Below are 14722 nucleotides of genomic sequence, written 5' to 3' on the forward strand. Positions count from 1 at the left end.
TTTCATTTCATCATATTTTGTAGATAGTAAGTAAAGTAAGTGATTCATGATTTAAAAAATGGGGGTCACCGATGATCTGAACGAGTAAAATCGATGTCATTTTGCAAAGCTCTTGGAAAAGTTCGTTTGTCACGCTTTTGCGTGACCTGTCGGGCAAGGACTGGAACCCAAGAGAGGATCGATCGTTGAAGAGGTGAAAGGTTTTTACCGAAAAAAAAACCTTTCTCGAGCATAGCGACGAAGTTTTAAGCAGGGGTCATCTTCATTTGGTTGGTGTTTTGTATAATATCTCTCCATTGCCGTCATGCTCATCCTCTGGAGTGTGTTTTTTCGTGAAATTCAATCGCTGATTGTTTCCACGCAGGTCCGCACTATTCAAGCGACGAGGACGAAAATACTGCTCAATTTTCACGAAAGTAAAGGAAAAGAACTTTAAAAACATGCATTCACTTTGAACTTAAGTTCGTAGGGTAATAAAAACATTAAAAAGAAACAGCCCCATTAAATTTACGCAATGGTTCGTCCTCGAGTTTTCCAAACTTTCAGCCACTAGTCTACTCGATCAGCTACCTTTTCCAGAGCTTTTCCATCCTCTCGCTCACTTCTCTTTGAAGTTTCATGATGATTCGGAAATAAATGTGCCATTCTTTTGCCGGCCTGGAATTTTTTCCTCGGCGTTTTTGTCACCATGTTATTTTAATTGATGCTTGAAAAATTTGTATGGAAGTCAAGTAGACTAGTGCACGACTGATAAAACCTCGCGAATATCAGTCGTGCAGTAGTCTACTTGACTTTCATAAATATTTAAAATCAATTTTGACTGATCACGATCTTCTCTGATCCAACGCTGTGCAAGACTTATCGTCCACGGTTTTTGCAAAGGTTTTAAAACCTCAACTTCACTAATGCTCGAAGTAATACGTGACATATTACAGTCGCGTTACCTGCGCAGTAACGTTGCGCACAAACAATTAGCGCGAACGTCCTTAAAAGACAGATAGACTGTAAATGATAAAGTTGCATAGGCGCATATTCATGAGGGCTTCTGCCGATAACCATTAATTCGCTTTTAATGGATCCGAAAATTGTGGCGAGATTTTTATCATCCCTTTGTGCTTTCTTTTGTTCAGAGGATGGAGAAATTTTGCTATCTGTTTTAAATGCTGAAAACTTGTAGGGACGAGATCGTTTAAATTCTAAATCACTATTTTTCGCAAAATGCAAATACGAAAATTATAACTCAACAGCAAATTGTTGGAAGACATACTTCCTTTTGGATAGTATATGACAAACAGTTTTTAGCAACATACAGATTGTTATTTAGAACTTTCACTGAACAATGAAGCTAAACTGGAGAAGGATACAGCCTAATACCTTTCTCTTTCATGACAGTTCACCACATGGAAAGATCATTGTGACTTTATAAAGAACAACGCACAGCTCCCAAGGAACTACACTTCAACAATGCGATTCAATTGGCATTGTAATTCGCCAGTACTCTTTATCCATGTCTTAGGCACTGTTTACATGGAGGGAGGGTAACCCTCCTAGAAGGGTTACCCTTCTAGAAGGGTCAATAGATAGCCCCCGTTTACATGTGTAGGGTTATCCCCGGGGCTATCTCTGCCTCTATCATTCCGGCTTGGATTAGTCACTCTTGCCAGCATTGTTCGACGAAATAGTTCCCCAGGTTTATAAACACGCGAAGACATGTTTGTAGTTGGCGGGAATATGACAGTAATCTGATCACCCCAATCTTGACCCTCCTAGGAGGGTAACCCTACCTCCAGCCCTTCCAGCAGGGTTACCCTCCCTCCATGTAAACAGGGCCTTAGGCTAACAATGCATGGATTGCGATAACGTTTCTCAGTACAAAGGGCATACCTTTGCCACCACCTGAGGACTTCAATGACTTGGACGATCAGTTTTAAGTGTTAAGTGGTACGGGTATGCTCGACAAAAGATTGGTGGAAGCTAGGGAGAACTTCTCTCTCGTGGAGTATTCCGTTAACAATCTGTTTATTGCCGCATTCCGGTTTGATATTTAACAAATAAGTGGATTAGTTGTCCTTTTTTTGTAACAGGGTCGCAAAAAAGTCAGGTATTATTAAAAAAAATTCAAGGATACCACTTTGGTCTTTTCAGGCTGATTTACTCTAAACGAATGTGTCCCTTGTTGGCTATTTTGTTGCACTTGACTTTGCTCATTGGGTGGTGCAAGAATACAGAAATTATTCAGCTGCAGCTGCATTCAAGTCGATTTGAATAGATTCTATTCTCATGGATTTGATTCGAATCCCATTTATGTTTTTAAAAAATTAAAAGATTTTATAACACTCCTGGGAGACAAGCTACTTCAACCTTTTTTTGCTTTTCTCAAGTTTTAATTAAGTCGTTGCATGTTGTGACATTTCAATGCAGTTTTTCGTAATTTTTGTATGAAAAGAAGCTAAATACAGATCTGCTGTTCTCAACAAGAACTAGTTTGACGAGAAGAAAATCAGTTAATCAGTTTTACAAACATTGTATTTTAAAACGTTTTAAGTCTCGCTTAAGTTGTATGCATTTTTATCAAAAGGCAAGTATATTCTGCTCGACACTAGACGGCAAATTAGGTTTTTTCTTCTGAATAGTTGTTTCATCCGGGAATCACTGCAAGTCATCAGTCATGTCGAAATTGACGTAATCTTTGTCATTGTAGACATCAAGGTTAACGTATGTCTGTATAAACAACAGAACAAAATAATAGTAAGTAACACCACTCAATTGCAGGTGAGAAGCTAACTCAAGTAGCTAATCAAAGGGATCTTAGAATTTTAGAATCTAGAATAGAGTGTAAGCTCTTTTGCAGATTGATTTTGAGGGGCGGAAACTGAGCATGGGTGCACATGATTAGAGCTCTCACTTTGCATCAATGTCCTTCAAGTTCGATTCCCGATCTCAACGCCGCGTGTAGGTTAAGCTCTTTTCAGAGAGTTTTTCTAGTTTCATCAGTTTTAGAGACATGCGTTGCTCATTCGCTTAGTGCGCGGCCTTCTGAGCTGGAGGATCGCCAGTTCGATCCCCGTGTCATTCGATCGACGTCTGTTTCGACTTTCCTCAGGTTGTTCCCTGTACCTGTAGCTTTGAATACCTGCCACGGAACATTTACGGAGAAAAGGGCATAAAAGGTGTGCAGCGAGGGCCACAAGCTTATCAGTAACTCTAGTTCACTGTCACGTGTTACCCTCGTAAAATTAGGACCTAAACCTTTATCCTTTAAGGACCAACGTTTGATCTGCCTTAATTTTATGAAGATTGATTGATTTAAAGTCTCCCCAATCTGTAGAGTACTAGTACTCGGCTAGGTTGAAAATTTGAGTGATAATGATCGAATCTGTTCCGGAAGTTCTGCACCATAAGAACTTTTACTCATCACATGTCATTTCCCTCCTCTAACAACTTTGCCACTCCTTTTTCGCCAGGGTCTTTTCTGCGTCCCCTCTTCAAGCCACTAACGGAGTTGTCCCAGTTGGAATTTAACCTGCTACTTAGTGGCATCTCTTCTTTTACAATCAAACTGTTGATCCGCATATTTAGCCACTTGAACTCGAAATTTGGCCTACCATTTTCGATGGTTCATATGACCTTTCCGATGGTCAATCGTCCCTTGTTGATGGTTGACATTCCCTTAGACGTACCTTTGCCACATTTGACCTGCCCTTTTCGATACTTGACCTGCACTTACTAACACATTCTGATTTTCCTCATCGACCCTCCTAACCCTAACCCTCGATTGTCGATTTCCCATCCTCATCATTCTAAACACCCCTCGTCAACATCCTACCTTTCCGCTTTCGTCATACAACCTACTCTTTCAGTTGGAATCTTACCGTTTGAAGAAGTCGGTCTTGATGAAGGAAAAAATGTTACAAGCCAAAATTTTACGCTTTTGGTTAAATATAGGGTAATGGATTTCTATTCGTTTCGTAGATATACCTTACGATCAGCCATCAATCTTTTCATGGCTGTACATATCCACGGGAATGTTGGGCGAGCGTCAGGTTTCTCTGACCAGCATTCAGACATAACGGAATACCTAAAAAACAACACTCTCATAAATTTAACGAAAGAGGTTGCTTTGTTCGTTTTAATTTCCTATTAATTTGTGTCGGCTCAGATTTGATTTTCTCTGAAAATTTGAAAGGGGCGCAGCTTGTTTGAAATCACATTTAACTGTCAGAAATTCGACGAATTCATCAATCTCCGCTTGGTCTCTACGACTGTCATTCTGCCGGTCTGGCATTCTGTCGATCAACCTATGAAACCCGGATATCAATCAGACAATCAGTCAATGTTTCAATCCAACTATGAATCAACCAACAAGTCAGTCAGTCACTCGTTTAGACAATAGATCAATGAATAAGGCAATAAATTTCCAGCGGGTTGCAGAGAATCCAAACACGCATGCAAGGGTTCAAATTTATCATCCAATAAAAGGCATGGGTCGCACTTGGCAAATCTTTGCCGGAATTTATTTACTTTGCAGTGGAAATCTGTCATCGCGGGCCTTTGCCTAGTGCGACCCCAGGTTTTTCGCTTCGGCAAAAACTTTGCGAATCGGCAAAACATCAAATACGCAGTAGTGCTTGGGTGGGAAAAGAAACCTTGAAAACGTTTCTTAAAATTCATTCTGGTTTGGTCTTAAAGAGATGAGCATTGGTGCAACGGACTTACAGTTCTTCTGAGATATGATCTGGGCGTGGCATACGATATCCTCCTTCCAGCAAAGAAGCTACTTCTCGAGACTTGACTCCAGGATATGGTGAGTCCCCTAGGAAAAAAGGAGTAAAAACATGGGGAACGCTTTTCTTATTTCCCTAGCTCTTGCTAAGGATTTAATTGTACCATAAAGCGAAGTCACGAGACTTGTCACGTGACAAGAAAAATCCTTAAGAGACCCTTGAACATATGAAAAATCCTTGTCTTTTTACAAACAAGAATACAATTTGATTTCCAACCTCTCTTATCACAAACCTTTCAACATTTGGCTGTCTAAAACGTTCATTCCACCTTTTACAGGTATTTTGCACTTTGTTTAATTAATGATCAAAGATCAATGCTCGGTCGATTGAGGGCCACAAGTTTATTAGCCTCTGGCTATTACGTGCTACCCTGTATAAATAAAGTCTTTATTATTATTATTATTATTATTATTATTATTATTATTATTATAGTGACTAACATGAAAACTAGGCTGATGCTTTAAGTTGCTTATCCTATTCTTTTAATTAAAGATGATAGTTTTAGAGATTTTGGGCTGTCACTACAATGAATCCTTGAGGAACTAACATAAATTTTTTTCAAAAAAAAGTTTACATGTAGTAACCAGGAGTAACATAATGCAGTCTTGACTGAGTGAGTGATCGATGAATGACTGAATAAATGAATGAATAAAAAACATTGATGCAAACAAATAGATGCAAAACAAGTTCTTGCATGCATTGCTCATTATGTCTTTTATTACTTTACGTGAATAAAACTTCAGAACAAAACAAAAAATTTCCCATGAACTTTCTCTCTTTGATAGCTGCCATGGCTAGTCAGGAGAAATCTAAAGATGGTTACGCTCTTCCCTTTCCCCCAGACCCCAAAAAGATAAAATTCTCAATTCCTGGGAAATGTAACATTTTTCAGACAGAAAAGCCTAGCGACATTCTTAGAAAAGGGAAAGATTAAACAGTTCATACTCTTCTGAAATCAGCACATGTTCGTCAAGATAAGGTTTTCAAGCGAATTTTCCAAGAAGATCTAAGAAGCATTGACGTTTACTGGCACGCCAACTGCTATTCGTCGTGCACTAGCGCTCATAACACAGCTCATACCATACGTTTTAAAGTACTTAATAAAATTCTGCTCGCTTTAGGACCCCATGGAGATAATTATAAAACTGATGAGAAAAATGATCTGAACAATGGAAGAACTGAAACTTTTTACAATAACTATAACGATTTCATCAAAATATGTATAGTCTATTAGTCGTCTTTATGTGTAGTATCGCTGGGCGAGTCAAATTACTCACAAAGAGCAAGAATACTCAGTAATACTGCATATCATATATACTTATAGGTGTATGTGTACATACATAACTCTGTCTATCTTTGCGTCGGTATGTAATGTTTTGCCCAAAAAAAAAAAAAAACAAACAGCGAAGCGAAATACTACCGCCTACTTCAGACGCCTTAACACAATACTTATCAGGCATGCGTGTGAAGTAATGCTTTGACAGCGATGCAACAACTACCACCACCAGAAAGAAGGTATAATGTTGAAACCAGTTCTGATGACAATTGACCCAGCACCAAGAAGTCTTCTTGAATTAACGTCATGCCAGTACAGAAGATCTATGTGTCATGGAAATTGTTCCTGTTCTGGTACTGGCCTTACATGTACAGAGTCCTGTTGGGGCATGGCAGATGAAGAAGCCTGCCACAACCCTCATCGCACACCGCTTTATTTTGACAGTGACTCTGAAGATAGTGAAAATGACTAGCTATAGCTAGGCACCTCATTAACCACATAAATAGTTCATTACTCTAGCGCTGGAGCACTAATTGGGGACACTGTAAACTGAAATCAAGAATTAACGTAAATCAAGTCAAATGATTGAAATTTGAGATGCATTGGCTCTTTTTCCAATTGGGTAAAAATTTATGAACGTTCTAACGCAGTCGCTGTTTAGTAGTAGTGTTGCATAATTTAAATTGTTTGTAACTGTCGGTTCAGTGTAAAAACGTTTGGTTAATATAGCGGACACGTTGGTCAAGACTGCATTATGTTACTACATGTAAACCGTTTTTTGAAAAGAATCTATGTTATTTCCTCAACGATAAATTGTAGTGACAGTCTGAAAACTGTAAAACTATCATCTTTAACTGAAAGCAGAGGATAAACAACTTAAGAGCATCAGCCTAGTTTTCACGTTAAGTCATACAATCGATCAAGCATTGATTAAACAAAGAGCAAAATACCTGTACAAAGTGGAATGAACGTTTTAGACAGCTTAATGTTGAAAGGTTTGTGATGAGAGAGGCTGAGAATCAAATTGTATTCTTGTTTGTAAAAAGACAAGGATTTTTCATATGTTCAAGGGTTTCTTAAGGATTTTTTCTTGACACGTGATAAGTCACGTGACGTCGTTTTATGGTACAATTAAACCCATGAAGCAAATATTTTGCCCTGTCTGGCTATTTAGACCGCCAATGTTGATAAGAGTGTAAGAAAAGGAGCAAACAAATGTCATGCAGTTTGCTGCTTCGTTTTCACGCTGACGAAACAGTGACGTAGCAAAACCCTCCTCTATCTCGGATCGTATACCACCTTTCGACTTTACGAGGTAGCGAGCCTTACTCAGGAGGTATTGGTTTAATGAAATCCACTGTCAAACCTTTTCTAACTCTTGGGTTGAACGAAGCCCCGATTTTTCGGTCTCTGCTACCCGACTATATGTTCCTTGAGTTTCACAGATTTTTGCACCGAGGAAGAGCAGGAGAAAATATTTCTCTCACGCTTATAGAAGAAAGCAGTTTCATCACGAATAAAAAAAAAAGAGAAGTGAATAGTTACCTATAGTGAATACTTCCCACAAAACGATACCGTATGACCATCTGATATAAAATAACGAAAAAGAGGGGATAAGCATTGACAATAAAGCCGACTACGTCCAATTATTTGGCTGGCAAGCGTTCTTCAGCGATGGACACGGACTACGTGCACTATTCACTTTGCATCATTTTATTTCTGAACCTTTTGTTTTTTGCCAGTTGAATGGTTGAGCTTACGGTGATCGATAACTTTGTTAAAAAAATTGAAGAATTCCAACAAAATACAATATATTAGCATAAGTGACGGTAACTATTTTTCAAAGCACCGCAAATTAAGTTCGCATCCAAGATTCTCTATATTATGTCAGCAGATTGACTTGTTACACCGATCCAACAGCCTCAACTGAAATTTGTTTTTACTTTAGTTTAGACAAACAGATATTTTCTATGTTGAGCACATCAGCTTTAACTTGTCTTATAATTTTAGTGCTTTTTGTCAACAAAAACAGACTGCGTTTATTCACGTACACGTTAATTTTGTACGGCACTCCTAGCAAGGATCAAGTGCAGGAAAAATTGTATGAAATGATTTCGTGCCTACTGCATGCTAAGAAAATTACATACACGTCACTCAATGTGCTCGATTCACCGAGAAAAAGAGATTCCGGGGGCATCCACTTGACCGGAAGACGAGCCTGGGAATGAATGAATATATGAATGAATCACTTAATGTATCAATCAAATCAAATCAATCAATCAATCAATCAATCAATCAATCAATCAATCAATCAATTCAGTCAGTCAGTCAAAGCAAGGAAGCAAGCAAGCAAGCAATTATTTCGACAACAAATAAAGAAATCAATTTTTTCACAGCCCTTGCATTTGAAATGAAACTAGTGAACAACAACAACAACGTAAATGTAAATGTAAAATGTAAATGTGGGCTTAGTTGACCGCTCCCTACAAGGGCGTTTCAGGATCAACCGGCTCAACGTGATCGGACCGAATGCATGTGAAGGCGCCCATGGCTGCCGCCATATGATCCATGTGTGATCTCGGATCACCGCAAACCCAGCCAGATGTAATTGACTGGGAGTCGATTTTGATGAGGGAAGAAAACCGGAGTACCCGGAGAAAAATCCTCGGAGTCAGGTTGAGATCGACTGAAACTCAGCCCACATACGATACTAGGCCAGAGTTGAACCTGGGTCACAGAGGTGGGAGGCACGTTTGATGACCACTAAACCACCCTGACTCCCCAACAACAACAACAACAACAACAACAACAACCTTTATTTCCCTGATATACTAAATAATATATAATTACCTTTGGTGAATAAAACAGAAAAAGGGCTGGAACCTAGAATAACTACAAACTTAAAACAGTTAGGTAGCCAGAGTGATGCTGTTTGCCTTAGAATCAACTAAACTGGCTAAGAACCGTACCTGAGAGGTTCGTACATATATGTCGGCGTTCACATCACGGGCAAGTCCAAAGTCTGAAATTTTACATACTTTGTTTTCGCCAACGAGAATATTACGAGCAGCCAGATCTCGATGAACAACCTGCCACCATAAAAGGACCATATCATTTCCAAAAGAGTATTGCCTATAAGTTGTAGATTCAAAAAGTGCTTTTAGTGACGGTTAACTTAATTGTCATATTTATATCATTATGTTGAGACCATGGAGGGCGATGGCAACCACTTTGGTGAAATTAATGATAATGATGTTTACAGCATGCATGAAGACAGGGATAGATGAAATAATGATCTAATCTCACCTTCATGCTGGCCAAATAGCTCATACCATCTGCAATCATCCAAGCAAATGACAGAAGATCCATCGCAATGAGCCTGGAGGTAGGCTTCTTCTCTCCTGAGTTATAAACGTCGCAGTGACCTCTGCTCTTTCGAAGATAACCCAGCAAATCTCCATAGGGCATGTACTCCAAGACGATGAGAATTGGATCTACAAATACAAGAGGATGTGGACAGAAAAGGATTGGAACCTTTGGGAAAACCAGGAAATTGTCAGTGAGCTAGAGCATCAATTTGTTTACTTATTTATGTATTCATTTATAATGGAATGGGTAAAGACTATAGGTGGCGGAAAATTACCCTTAAAAATGAAAGAATGTAGAAAGGAAAGAAAGGCTTTAAGGAATATCCGTACAAGAGTGCATGATAACAGAAAGAAAATTAATGCAGTGAAAATCCTGAATATTAAATCCAAGAACGTGACTCCCCCAACATGTTGGATGGACCAACTAACCGGTGGAAACAAATATACTTGAGAACTTTGTTTTGGCATACCCTTTTCTTAAAGACAGATTATCGTATTTTCCAAAGGAATAGCGATGACCATCCGAGTAAAAGTAGAAGTATGGATTTGGGTGGATATCGCTATTAATAAAAGGCATTGATTTCTTTTTTTCTCTGTGATGTTTCTGGTTTTTCCATCATCTGTCGAGTATGAGGTAACCATAGTATTGAACAGTAATCTAGACGCGATCGCACAGGTGAACAGACGTTCAGAGTTTTCAGATCATCAAAGCATCTGCAAAATTGTACATAAAATTTGTCCTAGCATTCCGCTGGTGTTGGAAACAGTGGTATCAATTTTTAGTTACGGACGCCTCGAAAACATCTCGAAGAGGAACTTGCCAAGTTCAGTTACCCAGACGTGTTTCAACTGCAACAGTCTCATTTGCTGTTCCATCGATAGCTTAAGACTGACATTACTCACCACTACTACTTTGGCAGCCTATGAGCTTTAAAACATGAGGATGAGGCCTGAGACATTTCATCACCTGTAGCTCTGTTGACATGTCTTGTTTGTCTTTCAGAGTGGCATTTTCTTTGAAGGAAAAACAACAAAAAAAGAAAATATTTGCATTCATTAAACTTTTGCGCCGCTTTGCCTCTTAATTTGGGCGCAAACGTTTTGTAGTGTAGCAATGAAATTCAAGAAAAAAACTCACCTTTGAGAGATTTTACAGCTACAGCAGTGTCATCGAAAATCGCTTTGTATACTTCACCAAAGTTGCCACTACCAAGTAGCTTTATATACTTGATTTTATTTCGGTCCAACTCAAGGCAAGGAATGTCACTCACATGCATATACTGACAACCATTCATCGCAGCATCTGTGTTTGTCCCTGGCGTGAAAAAGTCTATTGGAATGTCTTCTTGAACGCTAGCTGTGGTTTTTTGCAGAAAAATAATAAAAAAAGCGTAGGAATATGAAAAACAACAAGTTTCTTTTACCACGTCTTTAACTCTCCTTTTATTAGCTTACCTCTCGGGGCGGAGAAATTTTCTACAGGACGCGCTTTTCTGCAAGTAAACGAAAATTTGAACTTATTTGTTGAAGAAGGTAGACGGAAAAATGACGAATCGTTGCAAAAAACGAAAGTAGGATTGTAGGATGGAGACTAGAGATCTAACGAAAGCTTGCAGTTTTCCGTCTGTAGACAGGGGGCAGTTTTGCTTTTGGCTGAGGCAATGATGAGAATGAAATTCCCGGGAGATATTTTGGCAAGCTTTAGTAAGAACACGCACCAAAGCAGCCATAAAAACTGACACTTCGGGGTCATACTGACCAATATGAACAAACAGGAATACAGTTCTTCGCTCTATTTAAGACTATATCTATTAACCGCTGAAGTACAAACTTTTGTGAGAGCTTAATTGCATGGTGGTCTAACTAAATTGTGGAGCCTCCAAAGGGAAAACAAGTGCACTGTGTTGGGAAACAACAACAACAACAACAACAACAACAACAACAAAACCTTTATTCAAGTGTCTTGAGTATTTAGCTTGATGGCTAATTGGGGACACTACGATAAAGCAAGTAAATAGATACATATTAAAAATTTCCTGAAGTTAATAGCCTATGAATTTATGAAAACCTATACTTAAGATTAAAATCAAAATGAACATAAATGACAATTTTCACAAAATTTCTTAATAGCCTCGGGCCGATAAATATAGCGAACACTATTAAAATTATGAATTAATTATGAATATTAATTAAAACCTACATCCTATGAGATTAAACATTAAAATAAACATAAATGACAATTTTCACAACTGTCGTCAAGCACGTTAGCTAAGTCTCTTTGTCTTATTTTTTGATGAAAAGATTCAAGTTATCGCTATATTTATCAGCAAGAGATAATTTGGACCACAAATATGGACCCTGGTATCGCAAAGAGTGCTTCCCATATCTAACAGATTGAAATCTTGGTAGCTTAAAATCATTTTCATTACGAAGATGATATCTGGCTTCATTTTCTTCAAAGATGTCCACTACATAACTAGGCAATAGTTTGTATTTGACTTTATACATCATTATAGCTATATCTTGAAGACTCCGGTTATATAGAGTACTTAAGTTCAGCTTTCTCAAGGAGTTCCTCATATGTGGGTGATTTTTCCTTAAATACAATGCGGAGAGCACGCTCTTGAATCTTTCCCAGTTTTCTTCGATCTGATTTAGTACAGAAGTTCCAAACTAAATGGCTGTAAGTCAAATTGGCTAAATTTGCAAATTTAAAGAAGTTTAGTTTCAATAGAAATCATATTCTCTGAACGTGACAGGACTCCAATTTTCTTACTTGTATTTGTGCAGATCTCTTGTATATGTGACCTAAACATAAGATCACTGTCTATTGTGACACCAAGTAATTTTAAATTTTTACAGTTGGTAATATCTTGTCAATCAATGTTAATATTAATTGATTCATTTTTACACGAGATAGTAGCATCGCATTGTACTTATCTTTATTGCCTTGGAGGAAATTATTTTAGTACCATCTCGATGCAATTTCTCCATTTGCATTGAGCTTGTCTTCCACAGCATTTATAAAATTATCAGACACATAAAACTGGTGATCATCTGCATACATTGAAAAGTCAACGCTCTTGACAAAGTGTGAAAGATCATTTTGATACAAATTCCACATTAGTGGTCCAAGGGAAGAGCATTGGGGACAACCCCTTTTAGCATGTTTCCAATCACTTACTATAGAACCTAATCTAACTCTAATTGGTCTGTCCTTGAGATATGATCTTAGAATGTCCATGGCTGCCAGGGGCACCCAACGAGAATATAGTTCAAAACCACTTAAACATAGCATTGTTAAACGTATTTTGGAATTTAAACGGTAGATATAGGCACATTTCTATGCCCTAAAAATTTTTCACCTGTTCGGATTTCCTAGCTGAATTCTTGTGATCCGAAAATTGTAGAGATCAAAACTTACCTTTTCGAAAATTTCAACCAGAAAAAAGGCTCCCGAAAATTCTTGGTAACCTTTTTAGGGTAAAAATCCGTAAAAAATGGGCAGTTATACCAGTTTTCAGATGTTCGAAAATCCCTGGACAGGCAGGCAAGCAAGAAATTTACAACAAATGTTCCGAAAATTCTAGATCTCAAATCGTCTTCCGAACAGATATTTTCCGACATTTGACGTTGGGTGCCCTGAGGCTCACGGTATCATTAAATCCTCACGCTTGAAGTTTCCTCAGCAAACGTGCATGCTGCAAACAATCAAATGCTTTTGACATATCCGTTGATAAGATCCCTACCCTCAAATTCCTATCTAATGACAACTTCCAGTCTTCTACTAATCTTACCATGGTTGTTTCACGGGAATGGGTCTTGCGATACGCAGTGGAGTATGGTGATAGTATAGTGTCATAATGTTGACCAATTTGTTTACATATCAGCTGTTCAAATACTTCTCCTACTGAATCCAACACTGTCACCGGTCTGTAATTCTTAACTTCAGTTTTTTCACCCTTTTTATACACGGGTACCCACTCACCACTTTTCCATGCTTTGGGCCAACTTCTCAAATAAACACTGGTGTTAAAAAGCTTGGTCATAGATGGTGCAATGCCAGGTGAAGCTAATTTCAAGAGTTGTGGAGAAAATAGACTTGGACCATTTGCCTTTGACACGTTCAGTTTATTGAACAGTTCTTTCACTTCAACCTGGTTTATCTTTGTGAACTGAAACCAATTACTATTTCCATCCATAACTTTTTCAATAGCGACAACACTCTCATGTGCGTCAAATTTACATTTATTGAACTCTTCATTCCAGACTCCAATACCATCTGCCATTGTTGTAAAATAATTAGCCGTCACTTCCGCAACTTTCTTCTGGTCAGTTTCTAAGTGATTTACTTCTGTCTTTATATTAATATGGTTGTTGGAGTTGTTTGATTTTTCTTCCCCTAAAAAGGGCTTAAATGTGATGTAATACTTCCAGGGATTTCTCCCAAGATCCACTGCAATCTTTGACCAGTATTCTATGATAGCTTTTCGTCTGCAGGATGTGGCTATGTTTCTCCATTTCTTTTTCACTTCAAAATTCTTCACTCTTCTGTTTTTTGCAAACAGCTTAGCGTATTTCTTCTTTTTCTTGATAGCCTCCTTCCAATCTTTTGTCATGAGGGGAATATCTTTTGATCGGACTTGTCTTTGCTTTAGTGGAAGGTGTTCGTCCACTACTTGTGTAAAAAGTGAATGCCAGAAAAAGTGTATCTCGTCTATGTCATCAAATACCTCACCAACGTGCCAAGGAGGTGATTGCAAGTCTTCGTTCAGTTAAATATTATAAACATATTATATTATATATTGCTAGTGCTAATCACCCTTACTTGCAGTCGAGGACTGAATTGCGAAGGGCGCGCCTCACGACATCGAGCTGAAAGCATACAAAGGCGCCTCTGGCTGCCGCTATACAGTCCATGCTTGATATCGGAGCACAGCACCACAGCTAGATGTTAATTTGCTGTGAGTCGATTTTGATGAGGGAGGAAAACCGGAGTACCCGGAGAAAAACGCTCGAGTCAGGTTGAGATCAACTGAAACTCAGCCCACATGCTGGCCGAGGCCAGAATTGAACCCCGGCTCGCAGTGGTGGGAGGCCCGATAGATAACCTCTAAGCCACCCTGACACCCTAACACAAGCTCAAGTCACAGATAAGACACCCTAACATCCAGATATTTGGTACTTCTGTAAGCAATAATTTTGCTTTGATGCTGATGAACTTTATCTTTCATGAGGCCATAAACTAAACCATGGTCACTAATTTCTGGATACACCACACCACTTTCTTCGAA

The 14722-nt window shown here is 38.5% G+C and overlaps 1 protein-coding gene across 1 annotated transcript in view; it reads right to left on the reverse strand.

The window, feature by feature from the left end:
* Positions 1-2255: 2255 nt before the first annotated feature.
* The window catches only part of LOC137998074 (ephrin type-A receptor 7-like), a 50203-nt gene continuing 37736 nt past the window's right edge, over positions 2256-14722 (reverse strand). The window contains exons 9-18 of the mRNA XM_068844482.1: positions 10884-10921; positions 10567-10785; positions 10332-10442; positions 9367-9554; positions 9030-9149; positions 8208-8278; positions 7606-7646; positions 4717-4813; positions 3979-4078; positions 2256-2721 (exon numbers count right to left, since the gene is read on the reverse strand). Coding sequence (XP_068700583.1) covers positions 2650-2721; positions 3979-4078; positions 4717-4813; positions 7606-7646; positions 8208-8278; positions 9030-9149; positions 9367-9554; positions 10332-10442; positions 10567-10785; positions 10884-10921 — 1057 coding nt within the window. The 3' untranslated portion in view covers positions 2256-2649. The remainder of the gene's footprint in view (positions 2722-3978; positions 4079-4716; positions 4814-7605; positions 7647-8207; positions 8279-9029; positions 9150-9366; positions 9555-10331; positions 10443-10566; positions 10786-10883; positions 10922-14722) is intronic.

This window comes from Montipora foliosa, chromosome 3 (genome assembly GCF_036669935.1).
Source record: "Montipora foliosa isolate CH-2021 chromosome 3, ASM3666993v2, whole genome shotgun sequence".
NCBI classification, from domain to species: Eukaryota; Metazoa; Cnidaria; class Anthozoa; order Scleractinia; family Acroporidae; genus Montipora; species Montipora foliosa.